General features: G+C 49.6%; 1 protein-coding gene across 2 annotated transcripts in view; it reads left to right on the forward strand.

Annotated features, from left to right (window-relative positions):
* GRIPAP1 (GRIP1 associated protein 1) overlaps positions 1 to 22,508 on the forward strand; it is a 68,676-nt gene that overhangs the window by 29,668 nt on the left and 16,500 nt on the right. For both annotated transcript variants that reach the window (XM_053370479.1, XM_053370480.1), the window contains 8 exons: positions 654 to 767; positions 919 to 996; positions 2,523 to 2,618; positions 3,977 to 4,033; positions 6,735 to 6,834; positions 16,746 to 16,873; positions 18,620 to 18,748; positions 20,433 to 20,526. In XM_053370479.1, the coding sequence (XP_053226454.1) occupies positions 654 to 767; positions 919 to 996; positions 2,523 to 2,618; positions 3,977 to 4,033; positions 6,735 to 6,834; positions 16,746 to 16,873; positions 18,620 to 18,748; positions 20,433 to 20,526 (796 nt within the window). The remainder of the gene's footprint in view (positions 1 to 653; positions 768 to 918; positions 997 to 2,522; positions 2,619 to 3,976; positions 4,034 to 6,734; positions 6,835 to 16,745; positions 16,874 to 18,619; positions 18,749 to 20,432; positions 20,527 to 22,508) is intronic.

Genomic DNA, 22,508 nt, shown 5'->3' on the forward strand with positions numbered 1-22,508 from the left:
CCGCCAGTGGTATAATAAACTGGCCCTCAGAGTAGTGGGGATCTGAGACACACTGTATTTTGGAATGCTCTCTAAAAACACTACAGTGGTACCTCGGGTTACAGATGCTTCAGGTTACATACGCTTCAGGTTACAGACGCTGCTAACCCAGAAATAGTACCTCAGGTTAAGTACTTTGCTTCAGGATGAGAACAGAAATCGTGCTCTGGCGGCGCGGCGGCAGCAAGAGGCCCCATTACCTAAAGTGGTGCTTCAGGTTAAGAACAGTTTCAGGTTAAGAACGGACCTCCGGAATGAATTAAGTACTTAACCTGAGGTACCACTGTATTATGATAACATACAGCCTTTCTTTCACCCCTTCCCTTGCTCCCCTGTGATAGAGATGGCCATTTTGTTAGCAAATGGTAGTGTGTTCACTTCCTCTACACTGCCCTTAAAGGCCCAGTGCTGATCTTTAGTTTGCTCTGACTCCCCTGGGCCTGCTGCCTGCATCTGGGATAGCTCAGTTAGTAGAGCATGAGACTCTTAATCTCTGGGTCGTGGGTTCGATCCCCAAGCTGGGCAAAAGATTCCTGCATTGCAGAGTTGATAACTCTCGGGGTCCCTTCCAAGTCTCCAATTCTATGATTGTTTCCTTTTCTCTTGCCCTTCAGGCACGCAATCAGGAACTGGAGTCCATGCAGCAAACCGTGGAAGAGCTGCGCCTCCAAATACAGTCCATGGATGGCACAAAGGGCTGGTTTGAACGGCGGCTGAAAGAGGCGGAGGTGACTGGACCCCCCCTTCCCCTTAGTGACATGTCACAGGGCAGAACTGGCGTACCCTACCAGAGGGCCAGTAGGACCCAAACGCTTGGTTCCTGCCCCAAGCCTTCCTGTCCTGCTCCAGGGATCTGATTGTTCCCATCCTCTTTCCCAGGAGCTGATAGAGAAGCATCAGCAAGAGCACGCAGAGGCCATGCGAGTCTGTAAGGAGCAGCATGTGGCTGACTTGCAGGTACAGGAAATATTTTGGCCTTTCCCGATTGGGAGAAATGGCAGTGATCTACTCTGGCCGTTCAGCTGCTTCCACAGTCTTGTGGGAGGCTAGTGAACCCAGGTGACGCCGTTGGCGGATGCTCGTCTTTGACTTCTACTCTCCAGCAGCTGCCTTGATGCAGACCGTGTGGGTTACCCAATTCCAATTAAACTTTTTACTGCACTAGCCATAGGCCATGGCATCATTCAGAAGGAGAACAAGAAGAAAAACAACAATAACCATAAAAATCACGGGGCGCCACACATACAATAAAACCACGGTCACGGCTACTAAAATTATTTGCTGCATTAAATAGAATAGAGTAGCAGGAGATTCTCTGGTAAGATGTGCCAAATTAAATATCCGAATCCCCTTTGCAGTTGACTGCTATTTTATCTAGTTCCTTCCTCCTGATCTTCTTAGCTGCCAGCACATAGAGTGCTACTTTATAAGTAACAAAGTCGTCGGTGTTGCTCAGCAGCCATTTCACCCTTTCCACCCTATTCAAATGTGTTCCATTCGTAAACAGGGGTTTTATAAATTGGTCTCTTGGGTCTATATATAACGGGCACTGCAATAAATAATGGCACAGGTATGTGTGGGTTACTCTGTGGCAGGAGGTTGATGGGTGAAGTGTCTCTGGTGTGGACCAGCCGTTCGATGCAATGGATTTCTCATCAATTAGCAGGGGTCAGCAAACTTTTTCAGTAGGGGGCCAGTCGACTGTCCGTCACACCTTGTGGGGGGCCGGACTGTATTTTAGAGGTGGGGGGGAGAATGAATTCCTATGCCCCACAAATAACCCAGAGATGCATTTTAAATAAAAGGACACATTCTACTCATGTAAAAACACGCTGATTCCTGGACCATCCGCGGGCCGGATTGAGAAGGCAATTGGGCCGCATCCAGCCCCCAGGCCTTAGGTTGCCTACCCATGAATTACAGCAACTGGACAGTGAAGCTCAGTTATTCAGATGACCAGCAGCATGCCTCTTTCACCCTCTTATTTATTTAGCTATTGCTGCAGTCATTCAAAAATGTTTTTTATACTGCCCTACATCAAAATGGATCTCGGGGCAATTTGCAATAATAGGAGCAGGGTGGGGACCCAAATTTAAAATGCAACCACCTGAAGCAGAACAGCACATAAAAGATCAGAAAACATACTTTAAAACACATGGATGAATCCCCAAAACTAAAAGAGAACAACATTGGCATTCAGCAGAGGGGAGGAAAGTGGTGGTGGGTGGGTTCTCTCTTGATATCTTTTCGCTTCCGCTCTTTGATTTGGAGTTTTTGGTGATTTTGAGATGTTTGCTGGTCAAATGGGCAGGGGGAAATGACTGGGGGTGCAGGTGGTAACATTAAGCGTGATCCTGTTTTCTTCTCCCCTCCAAGTACCTCCTTCTCAGCCACTGGCATTTTTTAAACCAGCAACAATTGCAGGGTTGGGAAAATCCCATATCTGCTCCCCAATGCCTGCTCTTGGGTTTTCTCCTCTGCAGCTAAAGGACCGTGAGGTGGAAGAAACCAAGGAGAAGCTGCGAGAGATTGAAAGGGCGAAGGATGAACACTTGGACACAATCAACCGACTTAAACAGGTGTGTGTGTGCTGCTGCCTGCCAGCTTCCCCCAGGAACAGGTGCTTGGCAGCATGAGGTTCCTGGGTCCACCTGTTCCCTTCCCTCCTGATGGGTTTGCCCATCTGCTGGATTGTGCCTCTTTTCTTTCCAGCATGCTTGCAGTGTCTGGCACAGATAGGCAGGTGGTGCTGTCCCACCCCAAATCACACATCCAGACTGGACTTCTGCAGATCCTTCTCAATGAGTCCCAGTTCCCCGTCTGGTGCACTAGGTGGAAAGTTCTCCGTGCTACGTTTGAGTGTAGCAGAGATCCTTGGGTCTGGGTCCCTTGAATCTCTCTTCAGATGCCTCACCAGTGTTTTTATCCCATTTATCCTAGTTTAGACCAAAGGTTGGACGCGGGTGGCGTTGTGGGTTAAACCACAGAGCCTAGGACTTGCCGATCAGAAGGACGGCGGTTCGAATCCCCGCGACGGGGTGAGCTCCCATTGCTCGGTCCCTGCTCCTGCCAACCTAGCAGTTCAAAAGCACGTCAAAGTGCAAGTAAATAAGTAGGTACTGCTCCAGTGGGAAGGTAAACGGCGTTTCTGTGTGCTGCTCTGGTTCGCCAGAAGTGGCTTAGTCATGCTGGCCACATGACCCGGAAGCTGTTCGTCGGCTCCTTCGGCCAATAAAGTGAGATGAGCGCCGCTACCCCAGAGTTGGCCACGACTGGACCTAATGGTCAGGGGTCCCTTTACTTAGACCAAAGATTGGGAGGTAAAAATGAAAAATGGCAGGGTGACAGGAGGAATGTGCCCCTAGTGGTGGGTTGAAGGGGGCCAGAGGATTTGGAAGGGAGATCCGTGAGGAGGGACAGCAAAGTGTGAAGATTCTAAGTGTGAATAGTGCTCACTAATGGTTCCTTGTCATCCTGCAAGAAAGTGACAAGTGGGGTGACACAGGGCTCTGTGCTGGGCCTGTTGGACGGAAGGAGTCGAGGGGATCCTCACCAGGTTTGCAGATGACACCAAACTGGGAGGAGTAGCCAGTGCTGCTGAAGACAATCAGAATTCAAAATGACCTTAACAGATTAGAGACGTGGGCCAAAACTGAATGTCCAGTCCACCGTGAGGACTAGAAATGTGTCCTTTTTTAAAAAAAGAGGTATTAGTATTTTTTGGGAAACGGAAGGTGGGACCCATATTCCACAGCTTTCAGCACAGCCGTGATCCACACAACCATCGTCCCCTGCATGATAACTGTTCTGCCTCTCAGAGGGTGAGATGGAGCAGAGAGGAGAATTGCCAAGCATTTTCACCCCCCGAAAGTGTGATAGAAACATAATTTGGCACTTCTGGTCCCAGTGGTTTGTGACAGCCTTGTCTCCCTGGCAGGAAGTGAAGGACACAGTTGACGGGCAGCGGATCCTCGAGAAGAAAGGCAGCGCAGCGGTGAGATGGGCTTTCCCCAAGGGAAGTGGGTTGGGGGGCGGGCGAGGCAAGAGCCCCTGCTGATCTTTCTCTTTGAACCCAGGTTGCCATTCCTTGTTGACTCAGGGCTTTAACTGCCCTTCTCCCTCTGGGCTCATTTCATCTTGAGAGGCAGGGCACTCTCTCCCCAAGAAAGCCTGTACCTGGAGGCTGCTGGAGGTCTTAAAGACCCCCCTCTCTGAGCTACATTCCCCATCCCTGCTAAAGAGAGAATATCAGGAGCAGCAAGCCAATAGTTGTCCACTGAAATGTATCACTTGCAGTGGGGTGGGGTACTATGGTTGAAGTCCCAGAAAGAAGGAGCTGCTGTGAATTGTGAAGGCACAACAGCCACTGGGCTCCCCTGGTTTCCCCCCGCCTGGGTCTTAGGTGCATCAAACTCTGAGCTGCTGCTGTTCCTGCTGCTTTGGGTCTCCTGGCTCTCTCACGCTGCATCTCACGCATGCCCTCTTGCCTGTCTGCCTTACTCCCAGCTGGTTATCCGAGCGACCAGACGCAAAGAGGCTGGGATGCAGAGGACAGAATTGCAGCTGAACTCTTCTTTTTATGGACAGCATCCCTGTGCTCCCAGTACGTTTCCGAGCACAATTCAAAGTGTTGGTGTTGATCTTTAAAGCCCTAAATGGCCTCGGCCCAGTATGCCTGAAGGAGCGTCTCCACCCCCATCGTTCTGCCCGGATGCTGAGAGCCTTCTGGCAGTTCCCTCACTGCGAGAAGCAAAGCTGCAGGGAACCAGGTGGAGGGCCTTCTCGGTAGTGGCACCTGCCTTGTGGAATGCCCTCCCATCAGATGTCAAAGAGATAAACAACTACAGTGGTGCCTCGCAAGACGAAATTAATTCGTTCCGCAAGTTTTTTCTTCTTGCGAGTTTTTCGTCTTGCGAAGCACCGTTTCCCATAGGAATGCATTGAAAATCAATCAATGCGTTCCTATGGAAACCGCCTTCAGACCAGGTCCGGGGACAGTCTGTCCCCCGACCTCTTCTGAAGGCTGGGGGGGGGGACAAGGGCTTTTCTTCCCACCGCCAGCCTTCAGAAGGCTGTTCTGAAGGCTGGCGGTTGGAAGAAAAGCCCTTCTCCCCACCTCCCACCCCGCAAGCTCCGGGGACAGGAGGGCTTTCCTCCCGACTGCCAGCATTTTAAAAGCCCCCAGGACAGCGGAGACTTCTCCGTTGTCCCGGGGGCTTTTAAAATGCTGGCGGGCGGCAACTAAGCCTTCGCTCCCGCCCGCCAGCATTTTCAGATCGCCCGGGACAGCGGAGAAGTCTCCGTTGTCCCGGGGGCTTTTAAAATGCTGGCGGGCGGCAGCGAAGCCTTCGCTCCCGCCCGCCAGCATTTTCAGTTCGCCCCGGGACAACGGAGACTTCTCCGCTGTCCGGGGCGATCTGAAAATGCTGGCGGGCGGCAGCGATCATTTTAAGATCGCCCCGGGACAGCGGAGAAGTCTCCGCTGTCCCGGGAAGGCAGGCGGGGGGGAGCAAAGACTTTTGCCCCCCGCCGGCCTTCAGAAGAGGTCCAGGACCTCTTCTGAAGGCCGGCGGTGGGCCAAAGTCTTTGCTCCCCCCCCCGCCTGCCTTCAAAAGCCGTCGGGATAGCGGAGAAACGCGCTGCGCTTCTCCGCTATCCCGGGAAGGCAGGCGGGGGGGAGCAAAGACTTTTGCCCCCCGCCGGCCTTCAGAAGAGGTCCAGGACCTCTTGTGAAGGCCGGCGGTGGGCGAAAGTCTTTGCTCCCGATGGCCAGCATTTAAAAGAGGTCCCCGGGGATTTCCCTATGGGCTTTCTTCTTGCGAAGCAAGCCCATAGGGAAATTTGTTTTGCGAAGCGCCTCCAAAACGGAAAACCCTTTCGTCTAGCGGGTTTTCCGTCTTGCGAGGCGTTCGTCTTGCGGGGCACCACTGTACCTGACATTTAGAAGATATCTGAAGGCAGCCCTCTTTAGGGAAGTTTTTAATGTGTGACATTTTAATGTATTTTTAATCTTTGTTGGAAGCCGCCCAGAGTGGCTGAGGAACCCAGCCAGATGGATGGGGTACAAATAAATTATTATTATTATTATTATTATTATTATTAATATGCTGTGATGCCTCTTCCCCTGCACCGCACTAAGAAATTGCCCCCTTCCCCTGCTTAGAAGCTCAGCTCTCCCAAGGCTCTACCCACCCCTGATGAGGAGATCACTGTGGCCTCCAACTGATGCCCAATTTTGAAGGGTCCCAAGATCCTTGGAAGTGTGTGTCTTATGACCTTTAACTGCATTAGGGTTAGGGGTCTCCATGGAGTTAGTTAGACTGGTGTCTCCTGTTTCCACTGGATAGCAGCTATTTGGGTGGCAGCCTTCGAAGCTGGATGGGGAGAGAACCTCGTTCTTCCCACATCGTGGTCCCGGCACTCAGAGCAGCAGTTTTCGAACCGGAGCTTAGAAATTGTCATCTGTATGCAACTTTGATCTTTCCTTCTGGGTTGGATGGTTGTGGGCTCGCACTGGTGAGATAGAGGGGGGAGTATTAACTCTGCCCATGCTCGGTGGCACCCTTTTTTATGCTGTTGCATTGGCCTGTTTAGGGCTGGGTTCTGGCACGGAAAATTGGTTGTGGGGCTAAGCCTTGCTGAAGCCTGCCTCCAGCCCTGATTTCCCTTGCGCCTCCCTCCCTCTCCCCCAACAGTTGAAGGACCTCAAGAGGCAGCTCCACCTGGAACGGAAGCGAGCGGACAAACTCCAGGAGCGGCTCCAGGAGATCTTGACCAATAGCAAGAGCCGGACAGGTGAGAGGGGCTCCTAGGAAGAGGAAGGAACTTCCCCTCCCCTCTAGAGGATGCTGTGCTCAGAAATGGGAGGATTGTCCTGTGTTTCTGTCCCTGGAGCATATGCACCTGGTGGATCAGCTGTGAAGGGTACAGGTGTTTTCAAAATAGCTATGTTTTCCTTGTGAAGTGCTGGGTAGGAAAGGGGTCAATCAACTGCTGCCCCACCACTGCCTGTGTCTATCTACAAGAAGGGTGGAGGTATTCCCTGCTGAGGGCCACATGTTGGTGGCAGGTGGTGCCAGAGGCAAAAGTAGGAGGGGCAACACATGGAAATGTTGCCTTTGTACAGTGGGCTGCTTTCTGCATGCACTTAGCACACCCCTCTCTCTCCTTCCTCTAGGCAAGCAAAAGGCATTATCAGCATTCTTTCTTGGGGGGGGGACAGGATACAAAGCAAGGGGGCAGTGAGGGGTGTGGCTTGGGGAGATTGCTGAGGGCCAGATAGTAAAGTCTGGAGGGCCACATTCAAGCCTCAGACTTCCCACCCTGATTTACAAGCAGGTGTTCTTTTCAATCGGCAGGCTGCAAGCTGTTCTAAACAGCTTTTAATGCTGTGTTTTATACTGCTGTAACCTGCTGTGGGACTTTCTGGTAAAATAATAATATGTAGTGATTGGTGGCTTGTACCCAAGTAGAAAACAGTGTGACAAGTTGCCCCGTGGGCGAGCTGGGAAGTAGCTTTTCCTATTCAACTGTCCTTCTCTAGGGGCTCCTTCACACAAAACTCTTCTAATAGGCCCATATTTCATACCCACTAAGATGATATTTGGAGCTGGGTGCACTTTGCCTTAAAAAGAATAATGAGAATCTTGCTCCATTGAAACCTAACTTCGTCTCTAAGAGAAAGCTGTTTTTTTCAGGCTATATAAATCATGCACTTTAAGTTGATCTGCACAGTTGATTTCCCAGCGTTTGCTATTTTGCATAATTCTGGTTTCATTACATGTAGAGTGGAGCAGAGAGCTGTGCGTAGGGCGACTCAGGGTTGCCTGCTGACCACTAGACATTTTATTATTCTGCCACCCCTCTCTGGCTTTTCAGCTTGACCAGCTGTTGCTGACACTTCCTTTGAGTCTGCATGTGGAACTATAAGGACTAGAAACTTGCTTTAAAGCAAAAACAAAGCAAAAACTGATACTCTCACAGACAAACTGAATTTTGCACCTTATACTGAATAGGATTTCCTTCCCCCACCCCACAGTTCCTCTAGAATCATAGCATATATATTTAGCCCCAATTATTATGTTAGCAGCACATAACATGTCTGTGTCTTCAACCTCATGTTAGATGCACCCCAGGGAGGGGAGGCTGTGATGACTCATTGTTGTGAGATAATGGAAGGTTTAAAATGGTGAATGGTAGGCATTTAAAAATATTACAGTTTTTAGCAGGACTCAGGGTCTTCAGCCTTTAGATACTGGAGAACTTTCCAGACTTGACTCTTGAGACTCAACTCAAGATATGGACTTGGGTGACTTAGAGCCACCTCTGAATGGGAGAGCCATGATGGATGGAGGCACTGGATTCTTACCAGGCCTGCTTGAGATGTCACCTCTCCCCCCGCAGTGCTGAACAAAGTCCGCTTGAATTCTGTGTTTGGAATAAATGAAGCATTTGGAGCAAATGCATTTCCAGAAAATTTATTAAGAACTTGCTCAGGCAGCAGCTTTCAAAGCTCCTGGCTCAGCGTTGCTGTGAACATGGGTAGCATTCCTAATGGGAAAAACAGCCCCTTCTTCCATCCCCGGACACCGCTGCAGTAGGAAGCCAGCTGCCCAGCTGGTGCTGTGGTCAGTCGGACACCTGGCTGTGTCAGCTGCGTGGCCCAGGGAGGGTAGAAGGACCTGTGCCAAGGTAGAGTTGGCCCTCAGGTGCGTAAGCATGAAAACAGATGATCTCTTAAATGAGCCATCTGGTTGAGGCTTCAGAGAGAGAGAGAGAGGATAATGGGGAAGAGAGAATGTGGGTGTCATATTTGTGTCTGGCAGTCCTGCACCACGACTGCATATGTTTGTGTGTGTAGGAGTGTTGCTGCTGGGGCAGAGCTGGGTTGTGTGAGGTCACAGTCAGAGCAAGCTGCTCTCCGTGGAGGAAACAGGTGACATCTATGAGGACTGCAAGCGAAAAGGAAGGTAACGGAGGTGGAGAGAGGAAGTCAAAAGGCTGATTCTTTATAGAGTATCAACAGGAAACTGGAAGACATTGTCAGGACAACAGTAGGAAGAAGAGAACTGTTTGAAAAATGTTCCCTTTTCTATGGGAAGAACTTCCCCTTGCTGCAGATGAAACGCATCGAGAGTTTTTAATCGGCAAAGTGAAAGTACAGGGAACCTTGGGAGGAAGTGATCATGTCCTCTTGGGTTTCATTATACACAGGCAAGGGGAAGCTGAGCATCGTCGTCTTCTTTGACGATCATTTGTAGCCAAGTAAGATTGTCTTCCATGAACACAGTCTTAATGGTGTGTCCGTAAGTGACTGTGGAGGCCAATTCTGCATCCACACGTCCTTCCACAGTGGGGACATAGGTTTCCGGATGGGAGTTGATCATGATGAGGGTTTGCCAAACATGCCTTCCTCTTAGCACGTTTCTCCCTTTCGTCCTAAGTTTGAGAGTCTTCAAAGTCCATGACACCCTCGGTAAAGGCTGTCCTCCAATTAGAGCACTTGCAGACCATTGTTTCCCAGTTGTCGGTGTTTATACTACATTTTTAAGGGGTTGGACTCAGGGGACCTTCCCACTCTACAATTCTATGATTCTATGCAAGTAAGACTTTCTCAGTGTCTTCTGTCTGACTGAACCCTTGGTTTATGTTAAGGGCTTATTGAGAAGGCCTGTGGCTCAGTCGTAGAGCATTGGCTTTGCATGCAAAAGGTTCCAGATTCAATCCCTCGCATCTCTAGGTAGGGCTAGGAGAAAACCCTGTCTGAAGACCTGGATTGCCCTTGCCTGTCAGTGTAGACCAGTGGATCTGACCCAATATAAAGCAGCTTTCTCCGTTTCTGTATTTCAAGGACCAGATGAGCAGCTCTGGTTGACCCAAGCTTTTAGGGCTGCTGAATTTCTACCATCTTCCAGTGCACAAAAGAGTTCCATGTAGGAATTTAATCACGTGAAAGTGGCCCGTGGCCATAATTTGGAGACTAGAACTCCTAGCCTTGCCCTGCAGACACCATCTCTCAAGTGAAGGCTGTCTGTCTCCTTCACAAGTTCAGTCATTGCCCATCAGTACGGCAGGGGGTGATCCTGGCTTCACCTGGTCTGCAGTTATAAAATAAATAGCATAATCTGCACAAAGTGTTTTCAAGCACTCGGAAAGGTGTCCCATCAACTCCTGCAGTCAAGTTCTAGAAACCAGATCTCTTGACCTCTCTTTGCATGTTCTAAGCCACTAAATGCTGCTCACTTGCTAAAGGACAAAAGCACAAGAAACTTTCAACCTGCTCAGTCTCCTCCTGGGACCATCCACTAGGATCCATTCCTCTCCCAGGAGACCACCTTGTCCCTTGATGCTGCACCATTTTGCGTTTCTTGGGCCACAAGCACAAGATTTCACCCTTGCACCCGGTAATCATTTGCATGCTCTTAGAAAATCTTTCCTCCAACCATAGGCATGCGTTCAATGGGTCGCAAGTGCAGCCCTTTCTCTGCTCCCTGGCTTTGAGGTCAGCAGAGCAGTCAAAAGGTATTTAAAGGAGGAGTTCCTCCATGTTTGAAAGCGATTTTCCTGATTGTGTCCTGCTTCTCTGCCTCCAAGTATGGTTGGGAAAAGGGATTGTCAGCTGTTGCTGCTAGTGCAACCTGCAGAGAAATCTCTCTCTCTCTTTCTCTCTCTCTGTTCCTCTCCCTCTTTAAAGGAGGCCTTGAAGTGAGCGCCATTCCTTCCTTGGTCCCCAAGAGGCACTGTCATTTGGCCCCTGGCAAATTGCTTGGGAGGGATGCCTTTTATCTCCCTGCTTTGATCTAATGCACCCTGGAGTGTGAAGGGACTTTCATTGCCTTCTGAATTCCTCCGTTTTGTGTGTGTTGTGTGTGTGTGTGCGCACACACGCTCGCGTCTGTTTTTTCCAGAGCAGCCTGCACAAAAGAGTCCTTCTCCCTCCACAGGGCTTTCTCCCAGCATGGAGTTCTGTTGAAAAGCCATAATCCCCTCTTCTCCCTCCCTCTTAACAAAGAGCCAGTGACCTCCAACTCAGCTTGCTCCTTTAAAAGAAAGAAAGCTGAGCTAAAGAGGAAGAGAGTCACAGGCGGGGGATTGAAAGGCATCACTTGGTCCCAGGGGAGGTTAGCGCTTGAGTTAACAGGTGGGTTTGAAAGGCGCTGGAGGCCACTTGCAGCAGGGAGTTCAGGAGGTGCGTATAGTCGGCAGATCCCAGCATTGAATGGGTCTCTTGTTTTCACCACCGGATTAAAAATTAACCAGCCGGGCTGGGCAGCTGCAGCACTTGCTTGTAGGATTTCTCACTTCCTACACACCCAGCACTCTCCCTCTGCAAAGCTCTCCGGCAGGCAGGCAGGCAGGCAGGCAGCACAAATGGCTAGAAATGCCATTTCTGGGCTTGTGGAACAGTCTGGGAACACCAGGTGCTCGGAGTTTAGTGGAGCAAAGTGGAGAAAGGACTTGATAGATGATTTGGATAGGAGTTCCTCATGAGGCCCCATGCAAGAGCATACCTATTACAAGCTTATGTGTGTGTGTTTCAAAAAAAATTAAAATGCCTCTTTCTGCTCTTTCTTTAATTGAGGAATGGCAGATAAACGGCGACTGTCTCCTTGCCATGTTGCTTCTAGGTTCCGACTCTGTTCCCGCCCTCTATTTCCCTACTCCCCCACTTTTTATAACTAACCACAGTTTTTGAGAATTTTTATTTAGGGAGATGTGGCACTCTAGCCTGACCCAAGAAACGGAATCTAGCTGGAACTGGGCAGGGGTTGGGATTGTGCATATGTAAACAGTTCTTGGTTCTCAGTGGCTGGGATGAGGGGTGAGGGAGCAGGATCCATATTTAGCCTTTGGGTGTCCTGGAATACAAAATGTTACTTCCGCCCATAAAAATGAACAGCGTCCATATTACCCCTGTTTGGGGAATGGCCTGTGCTCGATTGCAGAGTGTACGCCTTGCAAGCAGCCAGTAGCCCAGGTTCAGTCCCTAGCACTCAAACAGCCCATCTATTGCCACAATGGGCATTTTGCTAATAAAAGGCTTAGAAAGGCTTAAAGTGCTTCACTTAGGTTATCTCAGCGATGCTTACAGCTGCCCTGTACAGGGGCATTCTGATCCCTTGTGTTTCCCATGGCTGGGGGGGGGGGGGCTGAAGCTGCAGCAGATGTGGCTCTCCTTTAACTACCAAACTCGTGGCAGAGGTGGGAGTTGTATCAGTGTCTTCACATCTCCACGCAATGGGGGGGGAATTGGGTCTGCTGCTCAGCTTCTCTCTACATTTCCTCTGCTGTCTTTCTAGAGTAGTAATTTGTGCTCTTTTAGTTCTTTTTGGTTTCTTCCGAGGGATACTGCCCATTTTAGCTGTCCTGTGGTGTGGGGATGTGGGAGTGCCTGATATCCTAACTTTTTAATCTATAGGGTTTATGGCAAAACAACCACAATAACATAAAACACAGTTGGTTAAGACACATTTGTTGTTTAGTCGTGTTCGACTCTTCGTGACCCCATGGACCAGAGCACGCCAGGCATCCTGTCTTCCACTGTTTCCCGCAGTTTGATCAAACTCATGCTGGTAGCTTTGAGAACACTGTCCCACCATCTCGTCCTCTGTCGTCCCCTTCTCCTTGTGCCCTCCATCTTTCCCAACATCAGGGTCTTTTCCAGGGAGTCTTCTCTTCTCATGAGGTGGCCAAAGTCTTGGAGCCTCAGCTTCAGGATCTGTCCTTCCAGTGAGCACTCAGGGCTGATTTCCTTCAGAATGGAGAGGTTTGATCTTCTTGCAGTCCATGGGACTCTCAAGAGTCTCCTCCAGCACCATAATTCAAAAGCATCAATTCTTCGTTGATCAGCCTTCTTTATGGTCCAGCCCCATAAAGACACATAAGACGTTGCAAACCACAAGCAAAAACAAAATCCAGCAACATTATGCATCATAACAAGCCCAAATTTTCCCTGTAAAAACTACATTTCTGCTTGTCGATTAAAGCCTTGTGAGCGTCCTCTGGACAGGAGTTTCGTAACCTCCGCACAGAAGGTTGTGCTTTGTGTAGTTACGCATCCCACTTCAGATGGCAAAGCAGAGCCTCTGAGGGTGACTCAAGGGCCCAGATAGCGTCTTATGCAAGACTCCTAGAGCTGGAAAATGCCTGGCAGGTCTAGTGCAACTCCCTGCTCAGTGCGGGATCTGCAACTGCAGCATCCCTGACAGATGACTGTCCGGCCTCTGCTGAAGCACCTGCAAGGAAGGAGAGCTCTCGAGGCAGACTGTCCCACTGTCAAACAGCAGCCCTCAAGGTACCAGTGGTCCTCAGCCTTGTAGTCCAGCATCTTCTGCTATTTTTATTTAAATACAAAAATAAGGTCAGACACCGTGTATATTGTTTCAAGTAATATAATCTGGATGTTAGCAAGACATTAGTGACAAGTGGCCAGATTCTTTTTAACTTTATACTTTGTTTTTTAAAAAAATCACTATTCATTAATTCACTGCAGTCTTTAATTCATAGAAATCTTGCAGTTGTTTCATTGATAAGCTCCTGCTTTCGTTCCCCTCTTTGAAAATCGTATCAAATGATTTGCCAAAGGGGGTCATCCCATATTACGATAAATTCGTATTCACTGTCAAATGATGCAATGCTGGTAGATGAGACCCTTGTGATGCCAGCCAAGCCCAGGTAGGAGGACTGAGACAGGAGAGCAGGAAAGAAAGGGAAAACGGCCCCTGGATCCCCATTGAGCCGATGGTTTGGAAACCCCTCTGGTCTTGGATACTGGTTCCCCTTCCAGAGGCTTCTCTGCAGTCAGCTTTGCTAAAACGCATTTAAAAAAAACAAAAACAAAAGAAGCAGGCTCCATTGTTTAGGGGGTCTGGTGAATGCACCAGATGGTCTGTACTGGAAGCTGCATTCTGCAATCTGCTGTGTAAAAAGTGTCCCTTGTCTTTCGTGTGTGTGTGTGTGTGTTTTGTGTTGGGGGTGTGTGTACTCAAGCAGATTTATATCCTGCCCTTTCTCTAATGAATTCAGGGTGGAGTACGCAGTTCCCCACCCCCATTTTTATATAATCACAGTTGCCATGTGAGGTAGGTGAGGCTGAGAAATAATAACCTACGGTAATCCAGTGAGTTTTGTGCCCAAGCAAGAATGGTAATAGCAAAGTTTTGTTTATTAGACCAAGGGTGGGCTAAATCTTGACCCACTAATGGATTAGTGGGCATTTTTTGCTGGGATTCTGAGAGAATGCTTGACTAGCTAGAGCTTGATCTAATCTATTAAGGTACTACTTTATGCTCTTCAGCAGCAAGAATACAGACTCAGGATCACTTCATACGTGTAATTTACACTTTAGCTGTGTTAGAGATCTTGAGTATGTACTCTTGATGTGTACATTATAAAATGCACTGGTAGACTGTGGACCTTCTGGTTTTTTTTATTCTATTTTTAAAAAGATAGACCACACAAGACTAGTTGGTTCATTCCTGTACATCAGCTCTCAGCACTTGGGCTCTGCAGTGTGTTTCAGCACTTCGGACAGCTCCTTGGATCTATCCCTTAGAAAAGAGATGGAGAACTTGGTTCCCTCCAGGGGTTGTTGGATCCCATCCCATCATCCCCAACCAGAATGACCAATGCTCAACATCTGGAGGGCCACAGGTTTCTCTTCATGGCCTTAAGAGAAGAAAATGCAACAATAATACCAGTGCTAGTAGTAGTAAGGTAGAGGTAAAGGTACCCCTGACAGTTAAGACCAGTTGCGGACGACTCTGGGGTTGTGCGCTCATCTCGCTTTATTGGCCAAGGGAGCCGGCGTACAGCTTCTGGGTCATGTGGCCAGCATGACTATGCCGCTTCTGGCGAAACCAGAGCAGCGCATGGAAACGCCGTTTACCTTCCCGCCGGAGCGGTACCTATTTATCTACTTGCACTTTGACGTGCTTTCGAACTGCTAGGTTGGCAGGAGCAGGGGCCGAGCAACGGGAGCTCACCCCGTCGCGGGGATTCGAACTGCCAACCTTACGATCGGCAAGTCCTAGGTTCTGTGGTTTAACCCACAGCACCACCCGCGTCCCAGCTAGTAGTAGTAGTAGTAACTGTTGTGATGTACAAGAGCCCCACAGGAAGCGTTCAGGAATCAAGCTGGATTTTCAGTTTGGGTTTATTCAGTTGCTGTCTTTCGGCATCGTAAAACAAGCAGTGTGGGTACATTCAAGATACACAGCACACAGGTGGAATTACGTTCAGGGAGATGCCATCACCTCTTCACACCTCTACCGACTAACTGAAGTGGGAAGTCAACCATGCCTCTTTATACTAGCTGGATCAGTTAGGCAACGCCCCATGTCTCGTGATGCTTAGTCATCACATGCTGCTGAGTCAGCATTCCCAATTAGCACAGAGTGTTTAACTCCTTGATCCCCGCAACACTTCAACAGTAACAATGTCTTGGACTTTTGCTATGTGTATCCTGAGCAGAAATAAAATATAGGGTACCTTTGGTAGGAAGAATTCCAAATGAGTCTGGCTGGTACATTGCAGCATAATCTTTCATGAACGTGAGCAGACGTAGCACAGAAGCTTAAAACTGGGAATTCAACACAAGCAAACCACTTCAGACTGCCAGGAATCTCCCATGTGACAAACACCTTGGGCTTGTGTGTGAACACCGTGCTCCCAATACATTAAACATGGTTGGGGAAGTGGGCTTTGGGGTGGGTTCTCTCAAACCCCCCTGCTGGCCTTTTGCATGATTGAGAGTTACATTGACACCAACCTTGACAACGGCCAGTGTTTTGTTTTAACCAGCTTATGGGTTCTGGTTAAGATGCATAGCATTAACCATTCTATAAGAAGTATTAACTGAGACTAAAAGCCAGTAGAGGGAAGTCGAATTTGTACTGGGGGTGGAGGCATGGGTCTATGCGACTCTGGGATCCAACAGCCTGCTCCTGATCCCTAATCTGTGGTTAATGGCTTCTGAATGCTTGCCTCCACTGGGAACCTTGTGTGTTCCTGATTATGTAAACAAGATTGGTTCTGTCTAGCTCCTAGGGGCCACTTGGGAGTTCTGCAAAAGCAGAGAGGTGGTTTCTCCTAAGGAAAGAAGTTGGTGTTGTTTTGGGGGGAGATGTGAGAACAGTGAGATCAGTTTAGGACAAGATTCAGCCGCAGAGCAGTGCGGGGGTTAGAACTTACATCCAAACACTCAGGTAAATCCTGCTTTGGGCGGACAGTCTCTGACACCATCTTTTTTCAAAATACTCCTTGGGATATGCTAGGAAATAGCACCTTCTGGGAAATCAGATCCCCCAGGGAGCTAAACTAACCACTCAGCTGGTTATTTGCAGCCAGGTGCTTTCAGAGATTTGAGGGTGGAGAGGGAGAGAGAGAAGAGCCTGAATCTGTGTTTAATATGAACTGGATCTTGTTCATGCCAGCCCCGTTTGAGGAGCAGATACCAGCCTGTGATGTGCAACGGACATTACCTAGGCTATGGTTTATGCGCCTGTGTACTTTCTGACTGTTGAAAGTATTGTCTCTGAGCATGTAGAGAGTGTTCTTCCTGTGCCAAGGAGCTGCCCCCAGCTAGCACCTACACACCTGAGGGTTACAGGGCAGGGCAATGGGGAGCGGCTGTGGCTTTCTAGCCGCTTTGGACCCCAGAACTGCCACCCTTATTTGCGTTTCTAACATTGTGCTCTGCCCTCCAGGAATCGAGGATCTTGTCTTGGCGGATATCAGCTCGCCCAGCAGGGCACAGACGGGAGACAGCAGCAGCATCTCGTCCTTCAGCTACCGTGAAATCATGAAAGAGGGATCTGGAGCCGGCAGCAACAAGGTGAGGCATGATAGGTGTCAAGAGCTTTGGCTGTGGGTGCCAAGGACGCCAGAGCTCTTGAAGGGGTGAGGTCTGTAATTTCTCTTCCTGCACCTGTAGATGGGAGCAGACACCTGGAGCTTGCCTTTCAAAAGCAGTGCCTTTCCTCAGATTTGAGGAAGGGCCATAGCTCAGTGGTAGATCATTTGCTTTATAAGCGGAAGGTCCCAGGTTCAGTCCCTGGCATTTCTAGGTAGGGTTTGGAAAAATGCCAGCCTGAGATCCTGGAGAGCAGCTGCCAGTCAGTGTAGACAGTACTGAGCTAGATGGACCCAAAGCAGCTTCCTATGTTCCAGACTTTCACTCCTGGGTTGTTGGTAGTTTTCCTATGGTGCCATTTTAGGGATGGTGCTGTGGGAGTCCCTGTCCCCATGCAACTGGTCTTGCAGACAGCACAAGAACTCCTTAGGATCGCCTCTATTTCTGGCCAGCTCATTGATTCTACCCAGGGGGTGATTGTTTATAACTGGTGGTGTTGGGGGATGAGTGTTCAGGCCCCTGGGCTCTCACTTGTGGGGTGCATCAGGGTTCCGTCCTCTCCCCCATGCTTTTTAACATCTACATGAAGCCGCTGGGAGAGATCATCAGGGGATTTGGGCTGGGTGTCCAATATGTGGATGATACCCAGCTCTACCTCTCTTTTAAATCAGAACCAGTGAAGGCGGTGAAGGTCCTGTGTGAGTGCCTGGAGGCGGTTGGAGGATGGATGGTGGCTAACAGATTGAGGTTGAATCCTGACAAGACAGAAGTACTATTCTTGGGGGACAGGGGGCGGGCTGGTGTGGGGGACTCCCTGGTCCTGAATGGGGTGACTGTGCCCTCCCACCAGATGTCAAGGCAATAAGCAACTATTTTACTTTTAAAAGACAACTGAAGGCGGCCCTGTTTAGGGAAGTTTTTAATGTTCGATGCTGCATTGTTTTTAATATTCGGTTGGAAGCTGCCCAGAGTGGCTGGGGAAACCCAGCCAGATGGGCAGGGTATAATTAATAATATATTATTATTAAAACAAAAGAATTTTTTCCTTCCAGTAGCACCTTAAAGACCAACTAAGTTAGTTCTTGGTATGAGCTTTCGTGTGCATGCACACTTCTTCAGATATTATTATTATTACTGATCAACTTGATCTGTGATCTATGTATTAGCTGCACAAACCAAAGGAATCCTTTTGTTGTTGTTTTTAAAGGTTGCCTGTGTGTGTGTGTGGTTGTTTGACCTGCCTTTGAAGTTGCCACAACAAAGACTCTTAAAATAAACTGGGTTTGTTCTTCCCCACCCCTGCAATATAATCTTGAACATATCCAAGGGAAACTCTCACCCACCCACTGGCTTCTTTTCTCCCAAAGTCTCGCCTGAAGATTGGAGAAAATGGGTTTCTGTAAGAAGAAGAAACAGCCAATCAGTTCTTTATTGGAAAATTGGTCAGGGTGTCAGGCATGAGGTTCCTTGTCCTACGCTATAGGACGATGAATATTCTGTGGGTGCCTAGCAGCTAGATTGGTAGCTTGGGGCCTGCATCCCTATAATTGTTACTTAATTTTTTACATGCAGTTTTGATGTTAAAGTTAATTAGTGAGACACCTTTGAGCACTTTGCAAAATGAGAGAGAAATGTTTAAAATTACTTTGGGGGCAGAGGGTGATGGATGCAGTGAAAGACTCTGCTTTGGCTGCCAGCCTGCCTGCCAACCCCCTTCTCCACTTGCAGTCCACCACAGGCAGCCCGCAGTCACAGTCGCAACCCCCTCGGCCAGCTGACCTGTCGGATGAGGAGATCTCCGAGCTCTTCCAGCGCCTGGCAGAAGTTCAGCAGGAGAAATGGCTGCTGGAGGAGAAGGTATGGAAACCTCTGCAGGCCTGGTTTTGGAATGGGAGAATAGGCTCTCGCGTGGCACCTTACGACAGGTCCATACTGGCTCTCCTGCAGTATGGCTGGCCCAGACGGATGTCTGTACACAGTGATACACTCCCAGCTCCCGCCAGTGACTGAGAATGTTAACTCGCGGGAGTTTTGCCTGTGCTTGACTCTGTGGTAGGGGTGCAGAACTTTTATCAGCCTGAGGACGGTATTTCCCCTGGATAACTTTTTTGTGGGGGGGCATGCGAGGGATGGTGGTAAGATCAGGGGCAAAAAGTAGGTAGGTTGATGGATGTGACTATTAACCTTTGTATAAAGGTAAAGGGACCCCTGACCGTTAGGTCCAGTCGCGGATGACTCTGGGGTTGCGGCGCTCATCTCTATAGGCCGAGGGGGCCGGCCAGCATTTGTCCGCAGACAGCATGTGGCCAGCATGACTAAGCCTCTTCTGGCAAACCAGAGCAGCACACAGAAACACCGTTTACCTTCCCGCCGGAGCAGTACCTATTTATCTACTTGCACTTGACGTGCTTTCGAACTGCTAGGTTGGCAGGAGCAGGGACTGAGCAACGGGAGCTCACCCCATCGCGGGGATTCGAACTGCCGACCTTCTGATTGGCAAGCCCTAGGCTCTGTGGTTTAGACCACAGTGCCACCTGTGTCCCCTATTAACCTTTGTACCGTAGGCTATTTCGAGCCACACAAATCCAGAGGTTCCTACATAGACCCCTGTCTCTATCAACCATTCAGAAAAGCAAGAGGCGTTGTAGTTCAGGGTTACATTCAAGCCACACAAAACACACTTCCGAGAGGGTGTGGAGCAGTACCAGCAAGTAGAATGTGGCAGGGCCCAGGCCCTGGCCTAGTGAGAGTCCTGAGGGCCGCGTCTGGCCCCCAAGGCCTCTAAAGTCCCCAGAGGAACCACCATGTGGCAGCACATTCTGATCTTCTGGAGATTATTTCCAGAGCCCAGTCTGGTGAGATGACTTCCAAGAGGAAAGTCAGTGATGTTAGGGTTAGATGAAGGAATATGTTTAGCCAGGAGCTCCGTCTGTAAAAGCATGAGACTCTTAATCTCATGGTCAAGAGTTCAAGCCCCCCCTGGGGTGGGAACACCTGCATTGCAGAGGGCTGGATTAGATGACCCTCATGGTCCCTTTCAACTCTGCAATTCTATGATCCTATGATCTAAGAGGCACAGGCTGGCCTGCCATTGGTGAAGGTTCTGGATTCCAGGGTTTTGGGGGCAGGTAAGCATCACTGGGACGCGGGTGGTGCTGTGGGTTAAAGCCTCAGCGCCTAGGACTTGCCGATCGAAAGGTCGGCGGTTCGAATCCCCATGGCGGGGTGCGCTCCCGTCGCTCGGTCCCAGCGCCTGCCAACCTAGCAGTTCGAAAGCACCCTCGGGTGCAAGTAGATAAATAGGGACCGCTTACCAGCGGGAAGGTAAACAGCGTTCCGTGTGCTGCGCTGGCTCGCCAGATGCAGCTTGTCACGCTGGCCACGTGACCCGGAAGTGTCTCCGGACAGCGCTGGCCCACGGCCTCTTGAGTGAGATGGGCGCACAAGCCTAGAGTCTGGCAAGACTGGCCTGCAAGGGCAGGGGTACCTTTACCTTTAAGCATCACTGGCTGTGAGGAATGATGCCATCTCTCTTTGCTAGGTGAAACACCTGGAGGTCAGCAGTGCTTCCATGGCTGAGGACCTGTGTCGGAAGAGTGCCATCATCGAGACCTACGTCATGGACAGCCGCATCGGTGAGGACTCCTGGCAGTCAGGAGGGAATAAGCTTGAGCAAACCAGGGGCTAGTGGCCTTGACCTCAGCTTGGTGGAAGGGGGTGGATCGAAGCAAAGATTGTGTGTCCAGGAATTTCAGATCTACTATGGACACCTGAGGATTCTCTCCGCTTCCATTGGATAGTGGTCCTAGGGAACCCCGAGGGTGCTGAATAGGCTTGCAGCTCAGGTGAGCTCTGAATTGGGGCCTCACACTTGACACAGTTCTCTGGTGGAATTCCCTATGGGTAGTGCCTGGGCAGGCCAGGAGGCAAAGTGAGGCAGCTGCCTCAGGCAGCAGGAACCACCAGGGCAGCAGATCTCAATGTTGATCTTTCTCCTCACCCCCACTTTATTCTTGATGTAGATCTTCTCTCATCCCTTCTTCTGTGGTGAGGGAGGGGCACCATTTTGGGGACTGCAGGGAATAAGAGGTGATGTTAAGTTAGGAAGGAAGTTCGAGTGCAGTGCCCACATCCCTCAGGAGTACTGTCAGCAAATGAGGGGCAGAACTGGGCAGGCATAGTTGCACCGTCTCTCTTGGTCACACTGGAGCATAACCAACCGATCTGAGACTTTCTATGTACAGTGGTACCTCGGGTTAAGTACGTAATTCGTTCCAGAGGTCCGTTCTTAACCTGAAACCGTTCTTAACCTGAAGCACCACTTTAGCTAATGGGGCCTCCTGCTGCTGCTGCTGCGCCGCCGGAGCACGATTTCTGTTCTCATCCTGAAGCAAAGTTCTTAACCCGAGGTACTATTTCTGAGTTAGCGGAGTCTGTAACCTGAAGCATATGTAACCCGAGGTACCACTGTACATAGATCTTAGGAGAAACTGAAGGTGCTTTGGAAATATTTTATATTTAGGAATATACATCCATAAAAGAAATAACATGAATCATTAAAAAAATAGTGTTATAGTTAGAATCCCCTCCCCACACTAGCTTACAATCCAGAATCTGACATGTCTCAACTTCGTTGTAAAGAAAGATCAACATCATGGCTGCTAGGGGGCGGAAATGTCAAGGGTGTGTGGATAACGTTGGCTAAAACTGGGGAAGAAGATGTATCTCAGAGGGTCTCCTGAGACTCTGTCGCCTCACCTCCTTTTTTGGCTAACCTCTCTCTTCCACCATGGGGCCATCCCTCTTGTACACCAGGGAAGAGAGAGGATGGTAAAAATTCCACACGTCACACTCTAGAATGGAAAGGAGGTGCCCTTTAAATGTTACACTGGTGCCCTGGGAAATGTCTTTCTGTAGGTTCATCCCATGGCACACCTGTGACATTTCATTAAAGGCCTGACGCCATGGGGGGGGGGTCCAGCCACGCACAACTTCCCCACCGAATCAGCACCCGCCTGCCCATTCCATGGGAGCAATGCCTTGCCTTCAGCCTGACCCCCACCTCTTAAGAAAGCCTTGTCCCTGCCTGAAGCGTGGGGCGCAGAGTAAATCGGAAGAAGCTAAATCATTTCAAACTGGTCGTATTTGCAGAACTCAAGCTTGTGGGGAACAGGCAGGTGTACACATATACAGTGGTACCTTGGGTTAAGAACTTAATTCGTTCTGGAGGTCCGTTCTTAACCTGAAACCGTTCTTAACCTGAAGCACCGCTTTAGCTAATGGGGCCTCCTGCTACCGCTGCGCCGCCGGAGCACGATTTCTGTTCTCATCCTGAAGCAAAGTACTTAACCCAAGGTACTATTTCTGGGTTAGTGGAGTCTGTAACCTGAAGCGTATGTAACCCGAGGTACCACTGTATTAGCAGCTCCCCCTTTTTGCATATTTGACTGCTGACGGGCACAGAGTGAATTTGGGCAGCAGGCACGAACCGTGGCCTCTACGTTAGCAGCCTTGCACGTATTTGGGGTAGGGTGCAGGTATCCTCTTTTAAGCGCTGGGAAGGTTTTTCAGTCTGTGAAGCTAGGCCACGAAGAGGGATGGAGCTGGAAAGCGCCCT

This window comes from Podarcis raffonei, chromosome 17 (assembly GCF_027172205.1).
Source record: "Podarcis raffonei isolate rPodRaf1 chromosome 17, rPodRaf1.pri, whole genome shotgun sequence".
Taxonomy (NCBI): domain Eukaryota; kingdom Metazoa; phylum Chordata; class Lepidosauria; order Squamata; family Lacertidae; genus Podarcis; species Podarcis raffonei.